The sequence below is a fragment of the Dendropsophus ebraccatus genome, chromosome 1 (genome assembly GCF_027789765.1).
Source record: "Dendropsophus ebraccatus isolate aDenEbr1 chromosome 1, aDenEbr1.pat, whole genome shotgun sequence".
In the NCBI taxonomy this organism is placed as follows: domain Eukaryota; kingdom Metazoa; phylum Chordata; class Amphibia; order Anura; family Hylidae; genus Dendropsophus; species Dendropsophus ebraccatus.
The window spans coordinates 141,353,827-141,378,078 of record NC_091454.1 but is presented as its reverse complement, the minus strand read 5'-3'; the positions used below and the strand labels follow the sequence as shown (position 1 = coordinate 141,378,078).

Sequence of the window (24,252 nt, the reverse complement as noted above, 5' to 3'; positions counted from 1 at the left end):
GTATGTTGCATGTTGGTGTCTGAGCAACCAGTGTAGCTGCATGCATGAACCTGTATGGCACAAAGTCACATAGCGTTAGCCATAGAGGTACATAGGACCAAGACCGGCTCCAGAGTTCTGTGGGCCCTTTGACGACAGAGCTTTAGTACGCTCTTTTTCAGTGCAACTTACGCAGCGGCAGGCAGTGGAACAGTTAAAGGCAGTGGGTAACACATGCATATAACATACATATTTGTTACAATTTCTTCCACTATGTTGCTTTTGTAGATCACAGCACAGCAGTTTAGTTGCTGGCAAATCCACTATACCAAGACCAGTATTAATAATTATAACAGTATACAGGGGGAAAATAATACCACCACATCCCGATCACTACTAATACCACCATGCTGTTACTGTATAAAACTCTCTTCTATACTAAGACTAATGCCCCCCTTATAATGGTAGAGACCACATCTACACAGGCCCTGCAGACTGTTTAAATAATGACAGTGCACTTATATTCGGTCACTCACATCTGGGCCATGACCCTTCTCAGAATCTGAGAAGAAACATTTTAGTATTCTTGCTCCAGCACATATCTGTGCCTCCGTATAGTGGCCATGTCCTCCCAGTGCCCCACTATAATAGTTAGCCCCCCTGTGTGCCTCAGTATAGTAGTAAGGCTCTCGCTGTGCCCCAGTATAGCAGTATGGCCCCCTTTGAGAATCCATATAGTAGTTAGGTCCTTTGTGTGCTCCCATATAGTAGTTAGGTCCTTTATGTGCTCCCATATAGCAGTTAGATCCCTCTGTGCCTCTATATAGTATAAGTTTCCTTTTGCTCCAACATGGTAATTAGGCCCCTCTGTGTATCCATATAGTAGATGGGCCCCCAGTAGGTAGTATACAGTGTACCTAGTATATAGTGTACCTAGCCTTCCCCCCAACCAATAGGCAGTTTCCCCCATGTAGGTGTCCCCTAGTAGTTAGCTCTTCCAGTAAATGGTATCCCCATGAAGGTAATCCCCCTGTAGGTATTCCCCTTTGTAGTCCCCTGCTAACCACCTACATGAAATCTAAGAATGTAAACAAAAAAAAGTTGTTGAATATAAGGATAGGAAATGATTTAATCAAAAAATATATATATACTTATATATTACAGGGAACCTGTCATCAGTTTCATGCTGCCTTGAGTCATCTGGGTGGTCTCCAGTAGCTTCTCCTTGTGCTGTCGACCTTAAATAAAAGAGCCCTTCCATTACCCAAACTAGGAGTAACCTATTAATCAAGGCCAGCAGGGAAAAGCTGTCAGAGACCTCCGCAGTGACTCATGCTGCCTGAAAGGGATGACAGGTTCCTTTTAAGCAGGAATGTATACTTTAAAGTGCAGATTTGCTTAACTTGATGTAGCAGGCACATAAATTTAATCGCATTTGAACTATCCACACATTTGACTGCCAATATTTTTTGTATGTTTCTCTGCACCTTAAGGGAAGAAAGAACTATATTGGAAGCGGCCAGCAATGGTGCCTCTACCTCTGTGGGTCTGGTTGCAAATATTGCAGCCAATTTAATTGCGTTTATGGCCTTACTTGAATTCATTAATTCTGCTTTCTCCTGGGTGGGAGGAATGGTGAATTATCCACAACTCACGTTACAGGTAAGGAAATGACAACATCTTACATATTGTACATTGAGCAATGCAAAGAATTAATAGAATCTTGCTGTCTGTAAATAAGGTGGCTTAGTGGAGCCTTGGAACCTAGGAGGAGATCTACTTACCCTGGCAAATGTGTCAAATTTATTAGCAGTTTACTGCAATTTCGGGGGCTGTTTCACTTGAGCCGACTAGCAGCGTGATCTTTTTACTTGGAGTGTACATGTACATGGAGGAGAGATCAGAGGATAGTTTGCATCGATGCACGAAAATTGTAACCCAGAAGTATTATGGTGCGTTCACACCTACAGGATCTGCAGCTAATCTACAGCAGATTTAATTTAAATAACTGAACACAGCATCAAATCTGCTGCAGATCTGCTGCGGATCCTGTAGGTGTGAACGCACCCTTGGGCTAGGTTCACACGATGTAACTGTGCGGCTGTATTTTTTATGCGGCTGTAAATGTGCGGGTGAAACTCCGGCCGTGGGAAAAAATAGACATGCGGCTCAAAACATACGGTCATTTACTTGGAAATCTGGTTCAACTAAAAATAACTAATAAAATGTTAAGAAAGTGATGCAAACACCTCTGGATGCATCTGGGAAAGCAGGGAACACAGTTTACATGAATTGCTATTACCGGGGTTTGCGATCCTCTGCACTATAGCCGATGTCTCTCATGGTTAATATATTGAATTAATAAAACACATTTTCTTTCTAATAAAGTCCCTTTTATTGTTCAATAATTAAATGTAAACGATTCCATCATTTTGCAATTAAATATACTGTTAAAATAAATATATATATAAATAAATGTATATTTATATATATATATATTAATTTTTTGACAGTATATTTAATTGCACAATGATGGATTCGTTAGAATTAAATTATTGAACAAAGAAACTGTATTTATTTCAACGAAAATGTGTTTTATTAATTAAATATTAATTAGTACAGGAAGCTCCATAAGCCGTTAATTCATATTCCCGGCAATAGAGCATTCTGTACTAATCATCACTTTACTTTAATTAAGGGTACAAACCCACTTGACGTATTTGCTGCGTGAATCAGTCTTAAAAATAAGCAGGCAAAACGCAGGTTGGCTTTATACAATTGTTCTGCGTTAAAATACGAAATTGCGTATTTTTGAAGCGTGAAGCTACATGCGTTTTTCGCACAGGTTGTTAACAACTGATGCTTTGCTAACAACAAGCTTCACGCTTCAAAAATACGCAATTGCGTATTTTAACGCAGAACAATCGTATAAAGCCAACCTGTGTTTTGCCTGCTTATTTTTAAGACTGATTCACGCAGCAAATACGTCAAGTGGGTTTGTACCCTAAAACATCAAATGTTTCTTCTAATTATGTTATCACAATAGCATTATTAGAAGAAACATTTAGAATTATATGTGCGCTCAGCTGATTGGCTGTTCGGCTGAGCGCACGTATAATGAGCCGGTCCGCAGTACAGTGACTTCATTGTGCTGCGGACCAGCGAAGAGACAACATCGGGACATCGGATGGTGAGTATAGAGCTCTCCCCACCCCCTCCCCAGCACTGCACCCCTCCCAGCAAGGAAGGGGGGTCACTTAACCCCTTCCTTGCTGGGATGGGTGCAGTCTGACATCAGTCTGGCCCCCAGGGGGTTAAGGGGGATGCAATACATCCTCCCTTAACCCCTTGGGGGTCAGACTGTAAGCAGCGATCTGTAAAGATGCTGCATACTGTAAGGAGCACAACACCGCTCACAATGATGGGTGTTGTGCTCCTGTTTGTGTGTTTTTTGTGTGTTTCTCCCTTTTTGTTTTTCAGATATCGGTATCCTGGGGATTACGTCGGATTCCATGGACTACGTCGATGACCAGCGGTAGTTGTTTTATTTTTTTTAATAAAATGGTCAATGAGGGGTGTGGGGGTGTTTTTATTTGAATAAAAAAATTTTTAAACTTGTGTCTTGTCTTTATTTCTTTACTTTATAGACTTAGTAGTGGAAGCCGTCTAATAGACGGAATCCATTACTAAGTTGGGGCCTAGTGTTAGCCGGTATAAAATGGCTAACACTAACCCCCCATTATTACCCCAGTACCCAATGCCACCAGGGGTACTGGGAAGAGCCGGGTGCCAGTGGTCCCGGAGCGTCAATATTGGCGCTCCTGGACCGGGCGGCAGCAGGCTGGTAAGATTTAGGCTGGGGAGGGCCTAAACCAATGGCTCTTCCCACCCTGGTGTTACCAGGCTGCTGTCGCTTGGTTTTTAACCCGGCTGGTGATAAAAATAGGGGGGACCCTATGCGGTTTTTTTAAATTATTTATTTATTTAAAAAAAAACCCGCATAGGGTCCCCCCTATTTTTATAACCAGCCGGGTTAAAAACCAAACGACAGCAGCCTGGTAACACCAGGGTGGGAAGAGCCATTGGTTTAGGCCCTCCCCAGCCTAAATCTTACCAGCCTGCTGCCGCCCGGTCCAGGAGCGCCAATTTTGACGCTCCGGGACCACTGGCACCCGGCTCTTCCTAGTACCCCTGGTGGCATTGGGTACTGGGGTAATAATAGGGGGTTAGTGTTAGCCATTTTATACCGGCTAACACTAGGCCCCGACTTAGTAATGGATTCCGTCTATTAGACGGCTTCCACTACTAAGTCTATAAAGTTAAGAAATAAAGACAACACACAAGTTAAAAAAAATTTTTATTCAAATAAAAACACCCCCACACCCCTCATTGACCATTTTATTAAAAAAATTAAAACAACAACCGCTGGTCATCGACGTAGTCCATGGAATCCGACGTAATCCCCAGGATACCGATATCTGAAAAACAAAAAGGTAGAAACACACAAAAAAAACACAAACAGGAGCACAACACCCATCATTGTGAGCGGTGTTGTGCTCCTTACAGTATGCAGCATCTTTACAGATCGCTGCTTACAGTCTGACCCCCAAGGGGTTAAGGGAGGATGTATTGCATCCCCCTTAACCCCCTGGGGGCCAGACTGATGTCAGACTGCACCCATCCCAGCAAGGAAGAGGTTAAGTGACCCCCCTTCCTTGCTGGGAGGGGTGCAGTGCAGGGGAGGGGGTGGGGAGAGCTCTATACTCACCCCGATGTGTCCTCTTCGCTGGTCCGCAGCACAATGAAGTCACTGTACTGCGGACTGGCTCATTATATGTGCGCTCAGCCGAACAGCCAATCAGCTGAGCGCACATATAATTCTAAATGTTTCTTCTAATAATGCTATTGTCATAACATAATTAGAAGAAACATTTGATGTTTTCATTAAAGTAAAGTGATGATTAGTACAGAATGCTCTATTGCCGGGAATATGAATTAATGGCTTATGGAGCTTCCTGTACTAATTAATATTTAATTAATAAAACACATTTTCGTGGAAATAAATTCAGTTTCGGTGTTCAATAATTTAATTCTAACGAATCCATCATTGTGCAATTAAATATACTGTTAAAAAATAAATATATAGATAAATATACATTTATTTATTTATATATCTATTTATTTTAACAGTATATTTAATTGCAAAATGATGGATTCGTTAGAAATAAATTATTGAACAACGAAAGTGTCTTGATTACAAAGAAAATGTGTTTTAGTAATTTAATATATTAACTATTAGAGGCATCGGCATTCAGCATCATTGCCGGCTATTTTTGAAGTACTCCGTACGGACCGCCTGTCAATCCTCGGCCGCATGTCCAGCCGCAAACAATGGTCTTGTTCATTTTTTACGGGTCCGTTTACAATAGGGCCGTAGATTCAGACATAGTGTGCACTGTGCAGCCGCATATCCTATACTTCCAAGCATACACACGAACCACCAAAAATACCGCCGCACAATTACAGCCGCAAATACAGCCGCACAGTTACAACGTCTGAACCGAGCCTTACAGTGTATCTTTCCAGCAAACTGCTATCCACTTAAAAATTAACACAAAATTGAAAATTATTTTACACCGAAATATTGGCAAAATGCAATAAGCTAAGCCCCCCCCCCTCCCCCATCAGTGCTGATAACAGATAGACAGACAATGTCTTCTTAAGGCCCTATGACACGAAACGTTGTCTGATCGACTGATCGTTGTCTGTCGTTGTCTTTCAACATGTTGAAAGACAGACGACCATGATAACAGCAATATGCTGCGGTTGCTCCTTGGAATAGGAACAGCGGCAGCAGACCACCGCTATCTTCTATGGGCTGCCTGGATGATCTAGCAATCAACCGCTGCTCCAGGCCCCCCCCCCCCAGACTCACCCGCTCATGTAATATGTAATAGCGCCAGCAGCGAGCGGAGAGTGAGGAGCAAGTGAGCGCTGACAGCATGTCTGAATTGCCCTGCGTGATAGGGGCTTTACAGTATTTAAATCTATCACTGTAGAGTGGTTAACCTAGAAAACAGTAGGTTTCTTATTCTATTACTTTTTTTTACTCCTATTAAAGGGAATTTTAAAGGATATCCACGCAAATCACAATATGCAATGTGCTTGCTGTACAGATGCTGGTTTCTGTTGATGCACTGTATACTGGACCTGTGCCTTGACCTGGACCTTAGCGTTTTTTATCTATTTCCCAATGTTTGGGACAGCAGTAGTGACATAACATGCAGAGTTTTAGGAAATGTTTTAGCCACATCAAGTGGGAATGGTTGAAGCATTTTGTGCATACACAGAAGCATACAGTATATTCAGCTTATTGCACTTCTTTTGGGTTTGTAGCTTTTGTGTAGCTGCAAACCTATCAGAATGTGGTTTGCTATGAAAAATTCTGGGTACACACTGTATTCACACTGCATTCACCCTGGGTTCACACTGCTTTTTTGCAGTCCGTTTACGGTATCTGTTTTTAAATGGTTACTTTTAACCCTTTCACGACCTGGGGTCTTTGATGCATCAATGCCCAGATAGTTTTTGGACATCAGCTTATGGGATCATAGTGATCCCATAAGCTGATGTCCCTATGTCTGCCCCCTCTCCTCTGTCTCCTACCGCTGTTACAATCTTGTGACAGCGGCAGGGGAGAGAAGGGGGGGCAGAGCTCACGGCCCTGCTTCCCTCCCCCCGCCGGCCTCCATAGCCAGGAAGCCTCAGGCTTCCGGTTTTCATGGCTACCATCTGGGCTCTACAATCACTTTGCAGAGCCCCCATGGACACCAGACAGAGAATTCTCCCTCTGTAGAGGGAGAATTCTCTGTCAGGAGCCCTATAGATGCTGTGGTCGTGTTGACCGTTTATAGGTTTAACTAAGCACCAGAGCATGACTGATAGCTAGGACCCGCCGTGGATGACACAAGCACAGCTCCTGCTCCTGTTTCATCCTGGATTGTAAATTAACGCCGTTGCAGCATCAGGCATAGGCTGCAGCTACGTTAATTTACTGTGGAGAGGCGGGAGGAGGTTAACATACACAAAACTGTGGTCAACCACGTTTTTGTGTATGCTAAAAAAGGAAATAAAAAAACTCATCAGTTTTTTTTATAATGGAAGTCAATACAAAAATGGATCCAAATAGATTGCACATAATTGCATCCATTTTTATTTAATAAAACAAAGACGTTAAACGGACTGCAAAAACACAGTGTGAACCCAGTCTTAGTGTCCTGCATGTCAGGAATCGTAGTTTACACTGTAGGACTATGTTCACACATAATGTATTAGGCTACGTTCACACTACGTATGATTCCGGCCGTAGTTCGTACGCAGCCGTACATGTGCGGCTGAAGCTACGGCCGTGGGAAAAATAGACATGCGGCCAGATGCATACGAACCGCGAAATTACAGTAGTAGTACAGTTATGCTTCCCTAGCTTGTTTCGAAGCGATCTGAAACAGGTCATTTACTTGGAAATCTTCGCCCAGCCCAGTAAACCACACAGAACCTTTTGGATCGAAAAATCAAGTTCAAATTGGCTGAAATAAGTACTTCGTACTGGACCGCACTGAAATCCACGGCCGTGAGTTGGAACATTTCCGTCCTCAAACAATGGTCGTGTTCATTTTTCACGGCACCGTATACGATCCGGCCGTAAGTTCATACGTAGTGTGCATTGTGCGGCCGTATATCATATACGTTCAAGTGAACGCATCAACCTCAAAACTACGTGCGTATATTCGCGGGTCGCACTACGGACGGAATCATACGTAGTGTGAACATAGCCTTAGACAGTATTTTAGTCTGTAGTATTTTTAGCCAACAGCCAGGAAACTGGAATTACAGTCTTAAGCCCACACCAGGAAGCATACAATGTTGTCCTGCCCAGGATAGGGAGGAAGCTACTGTAGAAACAGATTTTTTTTTTTTTTTAATGCAAACTGCTTCTACTGTGTTAGGGTATGTGCACACTATGGAATCCGGGCGGATCATCCGCCATGGATTCCTTCACTCGCGTTTATCTCTGTGCCATACACTCTATGCAAAGGCAGATTCCGCTGTCCGCCCAAAGATTGAACCTGTTTATTCTTCGGGCGGAGGGCGGAATCCGCCTGACCATAGAATGAAGACTATGGGACCACCGGAAAGTTGGAGGGCAGGGGGCAAGTGATAGAATCCGCGGCAAGTGATCCGCCCGGATTCCGTAGTGTGCACAAACCCTTTGGTAGAAGAAACAATTCGAGGAAAAATGTACCCCACCTTCCCTACCACAAACCTTTACATTTCTTATTTTTCTTTCTAACTAATTTGGCTACAGCAATATTTAAAGAAAATGTGGTAAAACACACAGGAGTATAAATGTGAAGACTAGAGAGGGGGAGATTCCAAAGTCTACCATTTGGTTAGCGAATGTGTTATATATTAACTCTGTCATTGTACATTAACCTCAGCCCCATTTCTGATGACTTCATGTTAATTGTTTTCACTGAAGTAAGTTCAAGGAGATGGTTAGGCAGCATGAGCTTTCTGATAACTAAATTGGGTGGTCATCAATTTGTTATTTATTGTATTTGCAAATGTGGAGTAATAAACTTTAATGGAATAGCTTGGAATGTTCCAATGTATCACAGGTAGACTGTTGGATCACACAACATTTTTACAACATCTTGATCTGATAGAAATCCTTTGTAATAAAAAAAAAACTAAGGTGTCCTCATAATGTGACTGAACCAGGATGGAGGAGGGGGGAGAAACCATGGGCAATGCACAGGTACCCAACATGTATACCCTGCAGAGGTGATGTCACAGTATGAAGGACACATCCAGACAGAGGTTTTCCTTTTGATAACAGTATATACTGTAGAACTGACAGGGCCAGCTCCAGCACAGGTTCAGAAACAGTAGTAGCCCCTGTACAACTTTGCAAAAAAAAAAAAAAAAAATCAGTGGCTCAATTGCTTTGATCACATATTGGGGGTTCATACATCTATCACACATAATCTCTCTCATAGCGCTAATATACTTTTTTTTAATCAGCTGCTCCACCTGCAATCAGTTTTTAGGTCTAAAACAGTTTTGGGACCCTTATCTGCTAGACAAGTTGACAAACTGATCATTTATAGTTACTGTTATAGTTCCGCACACAGTTCTGCAGCCCACCAGTTCAGCACTCAGGATACAAATATGTATAGTCGTTACAACAACAAGTGAGGCATCACATGGGATTGCAGGGATAAGTTCTAACAATACTATGCTATATCTCCAGCTCATTCTCTCCTACATCTTCATGCCTGTGGCCTTTATGATGGGAGTACAATGGGATGAAGCTGGTCCAGTTGGTGAAATGTTGGGGACAAAGATAATTCTGAATGAGTTTGTGGCATATCGAATGCTGGCCGATTATAAGGATAATCGTGTGCAAGGCCTTGAGGAGTGGAAGGATGGATCCAGACAGTGGATTTCGGTAAAATTTAATAAAATTTAATAAACATAATTTTATGTAATAAAATGGTAATTTAATGTTTGTCCTTCATGGCCTGAGTTATACAATTACTGGTTTTGTTGCATTGGAAAAAATGCCAGTAGTGAACCGGTGTGTGCATCTCCAGGTGACTGATGCATAAAGTGTGGCAGTATATTCCTTTTGATGTATTAGCTGGGACCTTTAATCAATGTCGATGATACTAATGCAGCAAATTATTCCATTAGAAAATATATTTTTCTATCAAATTTTTATTTTAGGCTATGTTCATAATACGTATGAGACCGGCCGTTCCGTGACCCCGGCCGGGCCACGGAACGGCCGGTCTCTGGCCGGATCATCTCGGCCAGTACTTAAGTTCCGGCCGGATGATCTTTCCCCCCGCGGAGCTCTGATGAGGGCGCATCAGCGTGCGCCCACATTAGAGCTTACCATAGCACACAGTGAAGCAAGCAGCCGGAGCCGCTCGCTTCACTGTGTGAACTGACAGGTATTTCTGCGGCCGGAATTCATTGAATTCCGGCCGCAGAAAACTGACATGTCAGTTTTTTGCGGCCCCGCATGGGATCCCGGCCGGAGCGTATACGATGTGTGTACGCTCCGGCCGGAATCCCATTGATCAATAGGCATTGTTCCACACCGCAAAACTACAGCGTAGTTCTGCGGCGAGAACTACGGACGTAGTTTTACGTTGTGTGAACATAGCCTTACTGTGTATGAAGCTAGCCTGGTACATGGCGGCACTCCAAGGATGTGCACCCGGTGACCAGTACTGGAGTGGAGGAAAGTTGTGGATTGTCTAATCCCTTAGAGGAGTGTCAGGCATGGCTGCAATTTATTTTGGTTTCTGCCCTTGTCAGTGTTGTGCCTCGGACCCAGGTGAGAGTTTTTATCTTCCCTGCTCACCCATGCAAGTATGTTATGATTTATACCATGGAGCGCTGTTTATCTTTTCAATGAGATTTTTGTCAACCTTTGCTTGACAAAGATCTCATTAATAAGATTGAAACATTGCACATTATAGAAGAGCGAATCGCTCATCTAAACGAAGCAAAGTGCTTTGATTAATCTGCGCTCCGCTCATCAAGCCACCTGTCTTTCAGTGCTGCTCCGCTCTCTGCTACTCCTCCCGGGAAGCCGGGAAAAGCTGCAAGCAATCCTGGGAAACTTCTCCCAGTTTTTCAGGATTGGCTCCAGCTTTTCCTCATCACCCGGGGTGGAGCAGCAGGAAGCGGAGCAACACCGAAAGGCCGGTGGCTTGATGAGCAGAGAGCAGTTTAAACAAAGTGCTTCACTTTGTTTTGATGAGCACTTCACTCTTCTCTATTGCACATGTTGGGTGAATAAACTTAATCACTTAATTCAAGTATATTTGGAGTGCCCAGGGCCGGGATAAAGGGTAGGCAGGAGTAAGCTATGGCCTAGGGTGCCATCTGGTGGTGAATTACAGGGGGCGCTATTCTGTTCGCCACATAGGGGGCCTCCACAAGTCTGAACCCGGTAGCAGGGTTTGTGGTAGAAAAGCAAACAGTAGAGGATGCACAACATCACTTACTTTTTCGGGGGGGATCGCAATTTGCCTTCTTTGCCTAGGGCACCAGAACTCCTTGTCCCGGCCCTGGGAGTGCCGCCTTCTTCGTTTATTGCTGTACAAATATCTGTATATAGTCCAACCAGCCATAGCCCATCCCATCACCCCAAATCCTTAAAGGGGTTGGCCACTTTATAGTAAAATAGGTCAGTATACAGTATTAGTAACAGTACTCAATGTAGGAGATTTATGAAAGTGCTGTAAAGTGAAACTGGCTCAGTTGCCAATAGCAACCAATCAGATTCCTCTTTTCTTTCCTCACAGATTCTTTGGAAAATGAAAGGTGGAAGCTGATTGGTTGCTTAGGGCAACCGAGCCAGCTTCACTTTACACCACTTTGATAAATCTCTACCATTTTTGTAGCCTGTCTTTGGACCCGTTCTATTTTTCAATGTCCATTTTTAGATGAGGTCTCCAGAACTGGACACAGTATTGCAAATATGGTCTCACGAGAGCTCTATCCAGCGGGATCACAATCTCCCTCTCCCTACAGGTTTTGGCTGGGTTCACACTATGTATATTTGAGGCTGTATTTGGTCCTCATGTCAGGTCCTCATAGCAACCAAAACCAGTAGTGGATTGAAAACACAGAAAGGATCTGTTCACACAATGTTAAAATTGAGTGGATGGCCGTCATTTAACAGTAAATAACTGCTATTATTTCAATATATCAGCCATTGTTTTATGATAACAGCAAATATTTGCCATTAAATGACGGCCATCCACTCAATTACAACATTATGTGAACAGAGCCTTTCTGTGTTTTCAATCCACTCCTTGTTTTGGTTGCTATACAGCCTCAAACATACAGCCTCAAATATACGTAGTGTGAACATAGCCTATACCTATAGCTATACAGCCCAGCTGTATATTTGATTTGCTTTCCCTACCACCTGGTTGCACTGGTGACTCATTTTAAGGCTTTGAGAAATCACTACCTCTAAATCCTTCTCCTCTGAAGTCTTTGCCAACACCGATATGATACTCGGATAGAGGATTCCTCCTCCCCAGGTGCATTATTTTACATTTGGAAACATGGAACTTCAATTTCCAATGTTTGGACCACTTATCTAGCTAACATAAATCATTTTCCATATTACTGACACCTCCAGGAATATCAACCCTATTGCACTTTTGTGCTTTTGTGTCATCAGCAAACAGACAAACTTTACCTACCAAACCTTCTCCTATGTCACTTACAAAGATATTAAAAAGAATAGTGGTACAAAAGTAATATGGCACTCTGTAATCGGGTGGTGCTCATGGTCGGAACTGATCCCAGCAAGTAGTAAAGGATGATCCCAGCACTCACCAAATTCTTTGTGCTCTTTTTATTAAAGTGTCACATAATACCAGGTACATAGACGGTGGCGGTCACTTACCTCCCCGGTTCAAGTGCCGTGTCCCGGATTGCGCCGCCCTGTACGCCCGTCCCGCGGTCGCTTCCTGGTGTGAGCTGCAGCATGAGACATGACGTCTCAAGGCAGCTCAGTCATTCAGCGACCGTAGCGGGGTCCCGCCTCAGCCGCTGAAGGCTAAGCTGCCTTGAGGGGCGGCGCGATCCGGGACTCGGCACTGCCCATAGCTTAAAAATAACCCCGGGCCGGAGTACTCCTTTAATAAAAGAACACAAGTGAGTGCTGAGATCATCCTTTACTATTGAAAAGAATAGGACCCAGAACAGACCCTTGTGGCACATCACTTGTAACCAGTCTCCTGCTCGGAATATAGACCATTAACAACAACCCTCTGATATCTATCCTTCAGCCAACAACAAATCCACTGAACTATCCAGGGATTTAGTCCAATTTTCACAAACTTCTCTATCAGCTCTTTATGGGGAACTGTATCAAAAGCTTTGCTAAAGTCCAGATAGGCGATATCCACAGCACCACCTTCATCCAGCACTTTTGTTACATAATCAAAGAAATCAATGAGAATAGTCTGACATGATCGGCCCGAAGTAAAGCCATGCTGGTTGGGATCCATCAAATTGTTGATTCTTAGGTGATTCATTATCTTCTTTTTCGAAGAGTTTCCATCATTTTTACTACTGCAGATGTTAAGCTCACTGGCCTGTAGTTACTGGGCTTCTCTCTACTCCTCTTCTTGTGTTGTGGAGGGGTATAACATTGGCCTTTCTCCAATTATCAGGGACATCTCCTGTTAGGAGGGATTGGTTATACTGATCTGTCAGGGGGGCAGCAATCACAGATCCGAGTTCTTTAGGAACCCCGGGGTGGAGTTCTTAAAGAACTTTGTTATCTTAGGAGGCTTGGCTTGATCTGGTCTCTGAGCTGAAGCCCCAGTTCTTAGTGATATTGCCCTCTCGGCCAACATCACAATCTTTCTGTCACATAAATGATATCTTTGTTGGAACATTTAGAGAATGAGCTGTGTTTATTGCATGCTACCTAGTGCTGAATAATGCAGCGGGCAGATGAGCAAGCAAGGAATGGACAGAGCAGGTGCTGCAAATTTACTGACTGTCAGTAGCCTGCAATGCACTGAAATGTTCTGCAACAGCTCTCGGTGGGAAACTTGCAGGTGTGTTGTGAAAGGGAAGTAGCCAGGGTGGGAGGGCTATAATAGAGAGCTAAGGCAAAGCAACACGTTCTGGGAATTGTAGTACTGGGCAATTCAACCAGGATGTAGCAAGAGGACATTGTAATGCTGCGTTTACACGGAACGTATATCGTTCAAATTTTTGCATAAACGATCGCATTAGAGCGATAATCGTACCGTGTAAACACAGCAAACGATCAAACGACGAGTGAGAAATTGTTCATTTTGATCATTCAACATGTTCTTAAATCGCCGTTCGTCATTCGCTGAAAATTCGCTAATTGCTTCGTGTAAACAGTCTTTCACCGATTTACCCTATGTAAAAGATGGGCTTAAGCAATCTTAAAAACAATCGCAATAACAATTTTTCTTACGAATTTTCAAATGATTTTTCTAATCCAAATCGACGCTTCAAAATCGTTAAACGATCGATTGGGCAAATTATCGCTCCGTGTAAACACAGCATTAGGTAGATGAATTCTTGGTAGTTTCAGAACTAAAGCAGGTGGATAAGCAATGATGAAGGCAATGACAAAAGGGTGGTACAAAGTTAGGGCACAGATACTCCCATTTGGCATGGGCTGCAAGTTGAACAGTTGTTTTTTAGGACAATAACTGCATCACCTGCCGATCTTGGATTAAAAGCAGCTATACGAAGGTACACGTGGTTTGGGGGGTCAGATTGTGGGTACAGAGTCGCTTTAATGTCGAATAGTAAAGCTAATTTCACAGGAATGTACTACAAATGCAGTTTAGTGTTTAAAAAATGGCCACAACACCAAAATCCCTTAAAAGGAATCTGTCAGCACCCAAGCCCTACCAAAGGTGGTGACAGTGTTCTGTAGTCGCCCGACTAATTAACATTTCCCCTTGCTTCGTCTCTTCCTCCCACCTCTGCCAATCCCTCCACTGGCTCCCCATTGCCCAACGTATTCACTTAAAATTTATTGACCATGACGCACAAGGCTGACCTGATATTCCACTGCTGTCCCTCACACAACCTTCGATCCTCCAGTGACCTCCGTCTGTGCTCCCCCCTTGTTCGTACCTTGCACAACCGCCTCCAAGACTTTGCCGAGCCTCCCCCATACTCTGGAACTCACTACCCTGACACATCCAGCTCTCATACCCCATCAAGTCCTTCAAAAGTAACCTGAAAACCCATCTCTTCAAAGTAGGCTACAACCTATAATAATTCTGCATTACCCTTGACTGGCTGCACTTTACCTCCTGTTTCTCTCCCTGTATCTTATAGATTGTAAGCCCTTGCGGGCAGGATCCATTTCCCCCATGTACCAGTGTGCCATTTGCCTTCATGTAATGTGTTTTGATTTTGTAATATTCCTGTTTGTTACCCCTATCTATTGTATAGCGCTCTGGAATTAAGGGCGCTTTATAAATAAATAATAATAATAATAGTTGGCAGTCTCCTGGTGAGCATGTTACTTTTTGGTAATTTGTCCTTGGAGTGGATCATGGATAACCTCAGGCCTCCTACTGTAATGAAGAGTCAAGAGGAGTTTGTGAAACCCTCACTACTGCTTCCTCCCCCTCTTCTTCATGAATAATCAATGCTGCCCGACCTCCTGCTCGCTCAGCTGTCAGTCAGTATCTGCCAACAGAAGACTAATCTGCAATCAGATATAGTTGAACCTCCTAACTTGTGTAGAAGCTGTGGTCTACAGGTAAATCACCTGTCTAGAGACCAGCTACAGTTTTTTTCTTTAGTTTGTTTCCCCTGATGGAAATTAAATATAGTTTGTTTTTTTTTCTCAATATTGTATCATTTTTAAAAATGCAAAGAATTCCCAACCAAGGCCAAATTTGTTTTAAAGTTCAGTTTTTTTTAAATACAATGATGTGAGAAAAAATTGGAGATTAGAGAAGTAAGCAGTGGTAAGATGTGCCAGAGTGTGCTAGAAACACTGAGCTACTCTCTTGACATTGCAGTAGGAGACCCAAGATTGTACATAATCCACTCCATGGACAAATTACCAAAAGATAACAGGCTCACTAGGGGACTGCTAGCTACAGCACACTGTCAGCATCTGTGATCGGACCAGGGTGCTGAGATATTCACTTTAAAGGGCATGTCCAGGTTGTTAAAAAATGTTTTTCAAAGGCCCCAAATGAGATAAAATAAAAAGCAACAGTTACTCACCTCTCTGATCCCATGCTGATCCCCCATTCAGGCTCCAGTCGGCAGCCTGGTCTTTTTGGAATGGAAGACCCAAGACTGCTGCAGCCAGTTAATGGCCTTATCAGTCATGTTACGTACTCTTGGCATCATAGATTGGAGTATGTTATGTGACCACAGAGACTGCTGATTGGCTGCAACGATCATGATTGTTTCAGAAGGAAGGCTGGGGTGCTGACCAGAGCCTGAACAGCAGATCAGCTTGGAGTCAGAAAGGTAAGTAACTGTTTATTTTATCTGATTTGAAGCCCTTTATAAAACTTTTTTTTTTTAATAAACTGGATAGCTTCTTTTAAGTTTTTCTCAGTCTATTTAATTATTAATGGAGATCTGCTTTCAATTCAGTAGAGCCACAGGGAAAGTTGCGTGGTCCTAGTGTAAGGCCTCAGTTCAGATCCTATAACATCAACATTTCTGTAGAAGTAAGGGTGTGTCACACAACAGAATACGTGCTGAGACTTCAAGCGGATTTCGCCGCAAGGCCTCTGCGTGTATTCCGTAGTGTGCACATACCCAAAAGTTGTAATGTAAACTTGAAATCTAAAATCAGTTGTGTTTTACAGGAGCGATCAGAGGTCATCACTACCTTTGCCCTTTGTGGATTTGCCAATATCAGCTCAATTGGGATCATGCTGGGAGGGCTCGGTAGGTGTATTTTATCATTAGAGATTCAGTATAACTTATAGCTTATTATAAAGAAAAACTGCTTTTTTTTGTTCATGGCAACAGCACTTTATTTGTATTACATCTTGCTGTTATACTGAATGTTAATTTATATTTGCTATAAAACTTTATTTATTGCAGTATTTGCACAGTGTGTCCATAATTTATTTAGGCAGTTGTTTGGGGCCCCTGAACTTTTGTTTTAAATGTTTTTTTATGTATTTTAGGGAACCAATCACCTGAAAAATTTATATGACGCTAATACATCCCCTAACACACTTTCCACACATATATCTATAGTGTCCGCTTTTGCCCGATATACCCCCAAATCATACTTTGATCTTGTCGCGAACTGTATGCTAATTCATGGCAGGTAGTCATCTGGGCGTTTCTTCAGGGCCAAGTAGTCACCACCCCCGGGTCTGGGTTTCGCTGTAATCACGTCGCTATGAGGGAGAGAAGGGGGCCACAGAGGGAGATGGAGTGGCACGGGAAGCACAGGTGGAAGGAGAGGTGGGGGCCAAAGCTATTTCAGACATACACAGTACAGCGGGGATAGCGTGCTGTGTGTATGTCAGCTATGGAGTCCCAGGCCTGCCTCCAGATGATGCAGTTACACAGGGATGTGAATCATGCCCATAGAGGCGTGATTACAGCGAAACCCAGCCTTGGGGCTGTGACCACTTGGACCTGAAGAAATGCCCAGATGACTACCTGCCATGAATTAGCATACAGCGCGGGACAAGATCAAAGTATGATTTTGGGGTATATCAGGCAGGGGCTGACGCTATAGATATATGTGTGGAAAGTGTGTTAGGGTATGTATTAGCACAGATTAATAGCCTCATATCGATTTTTCAGGTGATTGATTCCCTTTAATATTTTCTGACATATTTGGCTAAAAATAAAGATAATTTATATTCACGAATGTTGGTACTTTATAGGGAGATTTATCTTAAATTAGGGTCTCACCCCCTTTTTACCCAACTGGATTCACTAAGAGGCACCGGCCCCTTAGTAAACCCATCCGGATCTGCGCCCGTCCCTTCGCCTGACAAAACAAATCATAATCATGATAAATGAAATATCTGCCCGGCCGAACCCCCTCGTCGGGGAATGGGGCATACGGCGGCGAGTATGCCGGCGAAAAGGGACCAATCTGTGCCTTTTTCCTGGTGTATGCCAGGGGTGCAATAATGATAAATGCCCCCCTATGTGTTTTAGTCAGTGGAGATGTATATAGTAGGTGTTTTTTTTTGTGTTTTTTTAAGGGTGCGTTCACACGTACAGGATCTGCAGCAGATTTAATGGCACAGATTTGAAGTTGCAGATTCAAAGCAAATCTGTAGCATCCATTTGCATCCATTAAAGGGGAAAAAAAAGATAAGTTGTTTGAAAATAATAAAACACTCACCTACCTGGCTCCCATGCCGTCAGTATCTTACCGATCCGTCCTGCTGTGCGGTTGCTTCCAAAACGATGTTCTTGCCCTGCCTGGAGTACTTATTTAATTAACATACATATTAATTATTATTAACATACATATTCATTTATTTTTTCTATTTGATTTTCTAAGCCTCTATGGCTGTGGAGCGCAAGGCAGACATCGCCAAAGTAGTAGTTCGGGCTTTGATGACTGGAGCGTGTGTATCTTTTGTTAATGCATGTGTTGCAGGTAGGTATCTCCTGTGTTTTGTTTATTTTTACTATAATTATTTGCAGTTTTTCAAGATTCATTATTTTTGCAGGACAAAAAATAATCAATTGTCTATTGTGTATATTTTCAATCTGAGACTGTTACAATAAGCATCAGAAATCTGTACAAATCCCTTGTTAAAAAGCATCAGCAAGTCCACCATAACACAGGTATCCATGAGACTCCATATTCAATTTGTATCTCACCTCTACTCACACAATAGTATACACATTTGATTTATTCATCCATCCACTTTATCTGATAGCAAACAAGAGTTCTTATTCAGGCTAACGTCACAGTAGACTGCTGGACTGACACCATGATTACGTCTGACACATATTGTAGTGATGTAACAATATCTAAGTACACAGATGATGCATAATGTCAAAATCCCTCTACAATACGGCACTAAAAGGATGTTTCATTAATATATTTTGGAAACACTGGGGGAAATAAAAACACTGGCTGATTCGTTCATAGCAACCAATTAGAACTCAGGTCTCATTTTAACATGGTTAAAACATCATTGTCTCTAATTTTACTATCCAAAAAGTCTCTCCCCATAGTAATCTCTTCTTTTTCAGGTCATCTTTATTGCTCTACTCCATACCTTAGTCTGGCTGCATTTGCACCTTGCAGAACACGGACGTGGAATGCCTGTTACATTTCTACAAGGAAACTGTACAGATATGCTCCACGCTGTAATGAGAAAGCCACGCGGCGCTGTCATTACAGCACGGCGCATATCTGTACAGTTTCCCCGCTCCCAACATCTAATTACAGATGCTGCCCAGGCGGGGGAGAGTCCCTTACAGGCATTCCACGTCCGCATTCTGTGCAGAACACGAAAAGTGTAAATGCAGCCTTAGGCTATGTTCACACTACGTGAACACCCGGCTGTTCCGTGTCCTTAAAGGGAACCAATCACTTAAAAAACGCATGTAAAGCTATGGGAATGTGCTGTAGCAGCACCCAACACACTTCCCAAACATGCTTTTATACCCCCCGTCCCTGCAATGTACAAGCCAAAAACGTACTTTATAAACTCGGCGCTCTGTATGTAAATTACCCCCAAGTAGTCCTCTGGGCGGGGAGCTGCGGGCAAGTAGTCACGGTCCCTGGGCGTTCTGCAGTGCTAATCACGCCCCTCTGGGCGTGATTAGCCTGCATAATTGTGGCGTTGTGTCTCTAACGTCAGCACGCCTACGTTCTTGCTGTGCCGCTCATGCGCAGTACAGCGGGTCCGGTCTGCGCCGTACTGCGCAGGTGCAAAATAGCCTCGAACTCATTGCCAGATCTCCAGCAATGAGTTTGAGGCTTTCTGCACGTGCGCAGTACGGCGCAGACCGGACCCGCTGTACTGCGCATGAGCGGCACAGCAAGAACATAGGCGTGCTGACATTAGAGACAGCGCGCCTCCGATGACGCCGCCACAATTATGCAGGCTAATCACGCCCAGAGGGGCGTGATTAGCACTGCAGAACGCCCAGGGACCGTGATTACTTGCCCGCAGCTCCCCGCCCAGAGGACTACTTGGGGGTAATTTACATACAGAGCGCCGAGTTTATAAAGTACGTTTTTGGCTTGTACATTGCAGGGACGGGGGTATAAAAGCATGTTTGGGAAGTGATTAGTTCCCTTTAAGTGAACTGACAGGTCTTTCTGCAGCCGGAATTCACTGAATTCCGGCCACAGAAAACTGACATGTCAGTTTTTTCCGGCGCCGCATGGGATCCCGGCCGGAGCACATACGATGTGTGTACGCTCCGGCCGGGATCCCATTGAAAAAAAGGCTATGTTCCACACCTCAAAACTACGGCCGTAGTTCTGCGGCGAGAACTACGGCCGTAGTTTTACGTAGTGTGAACATGGCTTTAATCTGCTAATGCAAATCACTGACAGGATGGTCACTGTTTTGACAATGTTTAAGTAGTTATTGCTTTTCTGAAGTCCATGGGGGGGATAAATAAAGACATAGAAGGAATGTATAATTTGCAATGTTTATGACACTGCTCCTATATCTAAAAGTGCCTGTTTAGCTTGCTAAATCATGGGAAAATCAAAACTCAAACATGCAGCGATAAATACGCAGCGTTAAATACGCAGCGATATGGTACGTGTTAAGGCACCCTTAGGCTATGTTCACACTATGTATGTGTGCGGCTGTATTTTTTATGCGGCTGTAAATGTGCGGATGAAACTACGGCCGTGGGAAAAAATAGACATGCGGCTGAAAACATACGGTCATTTACTTGGAAATCTGGTTCAACTAAAAATAACTAATAAAATCTTAAGAAAGTGATGCAAACACCTCTGGATGCATCTGGGAAAGCAGGGAAACAGTTTACATGAATCGCTATTACCGGGGTTTGCGATCCTCTGCAGTAATGCCAATGCCTATCATGGTTAATATATTGAATTAATAAAAAAATAAATAAATAAATAAAAAAATAAAAAAATATATTGAATTAATAAAACACATTTTCGTTGTAATAAAGTCCCTTTCGTTGTTCAATAATTAAATTTAAACGATTCCATCATTTTGCAATTAAATATACTGTTAAAATAAATATATATATAAATAAATGTATATTTATATATATATTTATTTTTTGACAGTATATTTAATTGCACAATGATGGATTCGTTAGAATTAAATTATTGACCAACGAAAGGGACTTTATTACAAAGAAAATGTGTTTTATTAATTTAATATATTAACTATTAGAGAAATCGGCATTCGGCATCATTGCCGGCTATTTTTGAAGTACTCCGTACGGACCGCCTGTCAATCCACGGCCGCATTTCCAGCCGCAAACAATGGTCTTGTTCATTTTTTACGGGTCCGTTTACGATCGGGCCGTAGATTCATACATAGTGTGCACTGTGCAGCCGTATATCGTATACTTTCCAGCGTACGCATGAACCACCAAAAATACCGCCGCACAATTACAGCCGCAAATACAGCCGCACAGTTACATAGTCTGAACCTGGCCTTAAAGGGAACCAGGATAGAAGTGATTTAACCACTAGCAGATGTAGTAATAAGGCTGCCTACCACATCACCTTTGTGCAGTGCAGTACCTTTAGATGCAGGAAAAACACCTCTTTATCTGGCGTGCAGGGGGTGCAGATCCCCTCTGTGTAGGTATCTGGGTAGAGACTGGTCCATAACTAGTCACAGCTTTCTGCCTGTAAGTCTTCTACGTCACATGCTGCCAAGACATAAAAGCTTATTTGACTGTCAATCATCACTGTAGAGCTCACCTACAGGCAGAGAGTCGAGACAAATTATTGCCCTGTCTCCGCCTTAAGGCCTACATAGCGGAGATTTGCATCCCCCACACGCCAGATAAAAAGATGTTTTTCCTCCATCTAAAGGTACCACATTGCACAAAGAACATTTAGTAGGAAGCCTTATTACCACATCTATTGAGCAATGTTAGTGGATAAACTAGCTCTCTCCTGGTAATTGGTACTCTTTAAACAACTAGCAATAATTTGATATAAATATGCAGCAATAAATATGCAGAGTTAAATACGCAGCGATACGGTACGTGTGAAGCTACCCTAATAAATTTATTGCAGCTACATATATTTGCCTAAATTATGGTGCGTTTACATGGAGCGATTATTGTTCGAATTTTCGCAATAATCAGCTCCTGTAAACACAGCAAACAATCAAGCGTTGGAAAAAAAAATCGTAGATCGCTTTGTCTAAACAGTCTTTCACAGATTCATCCTAATGTGTGAGATGGCCTTAAGCCCTCTTAAAACGATCACAAAAACAATTTTTTCAAACGATATATCTCTTCATCTAAACGCGAGTCGTTATAAAAATCATATCGTTGCTTCAAAATCGATGAACGATCGAGTGGGCAAATTATCGATCGATTGGGCAATAATAGGAAATAATAGGCAGGTACATTATTTTAACACAATGCTGTGTGAACACTGCAGGTGGCATTGCATTGACTTCAATGCAATGCCGCCCCTGCAGTAAAGAACAGATGCTGATTCCATTGCGTCCATTCTTTACTAAAAAAATTACATTGTGTGAACATAGTCTTTCATGTCTGACCTTGATCAGACAGTATTGATAAAGTCTCCCCTTGAAATAGACAGTGCAAGAGTTGGCACATTTTTGTAAATCTGGCACATCTTTAGACCATGTTTCCACACAGTATTTTTGCTCAGTCATATAATGGCAAATAACGGGTGTTATTTTAAAACAATTGGGGAGATTTATCAAACATGGTGTAAAGTAAAACTGGCTCAGGGACAGAAACCATTTATTATAAGTTGTTAGATAAATCTGACTTCCTGTAAAATATCAACATTACTTTACTTCACAGGCATTTTGTATACCCCAAGAAATATTGTAGACTGTGTACCATTTCTTGGAAACCCAGAAGCTTTTGGGAACAAAACCTATTCTCTTTATGTGTGTTGTAAGGACATTTATGGCAGGTAAGTGGGGCATATTCCTTAGTTACTTTAACAATCAATTTAAGTTCATGAAAAGATGAAATTGTCTCCCTTCTCCCTTGTTCCCTGCTCAGTGCCTGTGCTATTACATGCACAGACAATGAGCAGGGAGCAGCGAATGGGGCTGCCCGGACAATCCTTAGATCATCGCGCATGACAGGTGATCGTGTTTTTTTTTATCATGGGCTATTACACCAAACAATTATCAAACAGCCAAGTACGTATAATAGGGCCTTAAAGGGGTTATCCAGGACTACAAAAACATGTCCACTTTCTACCTGAGACAACTTGACTCTTGTCTCCAATTCAGGTGTAATATGAAATTAAGCTCCATTCACTTTAATGAAACTGAGTAGCAAAACCCTACCCAAACTGGAGACAAGAGTGGTGCTGTCTCTGGAAGAAAGTGGCCATGTTTTTGTAGCACTGGAATAACCCCTTTAAGTGTTTCACTCACTGGTCCTCTGCTCAATGGAGTTGAGCTTTCAGCTGGGTCCTTCTCCTGATTCACCTAACAAGTTTCTTCTGCAAGGCCCTTACACATTCTCTGTTTTAAATCCCCATACAGCACTGAAAGTATAAATGGGACCCTGTCTTTTGTAAATAAATGGGAAAACGTGACGCACTCTACTACAGCTCTGAGAAGTTGCTGCTCATTTTACAACAATACAATTTGCAGTTTGTGATCAGCTTCAACACTCTACTTTCTGATGGATTAAATGGAACAGATGAGCAAAGACATCAGCATCAGAAATGACTAGCATTGGTGGGAAAGCTAATACCAGCTATATGGACTGCAGACTTACATGGACATTATGACAGCCATATCCGTTATTTCAGCATTTATAACATGGATTATTGTAACTCATTTGTAAGTCATCCTCTCTTTATATATAATACACTCCAGGGAAGTAGAAACTTGCTTTATGTCTGCATGGAGGACACTTCATATTTTAATACCTTGGAAAAACTACAAGATTGCACTTTATTGCCAAGGTATAAATATTTCACTAAACATATAAGTGTCATGCAGGAGGAAGAACAAAGCCCATTGTTCCAAAGTATAAGGAAGATATGTATGTATTTAATATGTATCAGATATGTTGTAATTATGAACAATAAATAAAATTGACTTTACATCAGTTGGTCTATATACCAAGGTGGAAATACATTGTACTGTTTACAATGTTTTTCTTTTTAAAAGTGCAGAAAAACTGCAATAATATATGAATGCAAGGCCACTTTCACAATGGTAAATCTAGGTTCACACTAGGATTACAATAATGCAGTGCATCTTGGCTACACGTAAGATCCTATCAAAAGAAGAATACTGAGCTGACTTATACTGTAACGCACTGCAGCCACCTGAATGTTATCAACTAGTAACTATGGGGGTGTTTTATCAAAGGGGGTAAAATCTAAACTACCCTCAGCAACCAATCCCAGCTTTTCTTTCATTTTACCAGATCTGGAAGCTGAGCTGTGATTGGTTGCTGTGGGCAGTTTGCACCAGTCTAAATTTTACACCCTTTGATAAATCTGGG

At 42.4% G+C, this 24,252-nt stretch overlaps 1 protein-coding gene across 2 annotated transcripts in view; it reads left to right on the top strand.

Moving 5' to 3' along the window:
* Positions 1 to 23,850, top strand: part of SLC28A1 (solute carrier family 28 member 1) — a 68,949-nt gene extending 45,099 nt beyond the window's left edge. For both annotated transcript variants that reach the window (XM_069980417.1, XM_069980427.1), the window contains 6 exons: positions 1,473 to 1,641; positions 9,293 to 9,490; positions 16,425 to 16,506; positions 18,101 to 18,199; positions 22,576 to 22,690; positions 23,277 to 23,850. In XM_069980417.1, the coding sequence (XP_069836518.1) occupies positions 1,473 to 1,641; positions 9,293 to 9,490; positions 16,425 to 16,506; positions 18,101 to 18,199; positions 22,576 to 22,690; positions 23,277 to 23,394 (781 nt within the window). In that variant the 3' untranslated portion in view covers positions 23,395 to 23,850. The remainder of the gene's footprint in view (positions 1 to 1,472; positions 1,642 to 9,292; positions 9,491 to 16,424; positions 16,507 to 18,100; positions 18,200 to 22,575; positions 22,691 to 23,276) is intronic.
* The last annotated feature ends 402 nt before the right edge of the window (positions 23,851 to 24,252 follow it).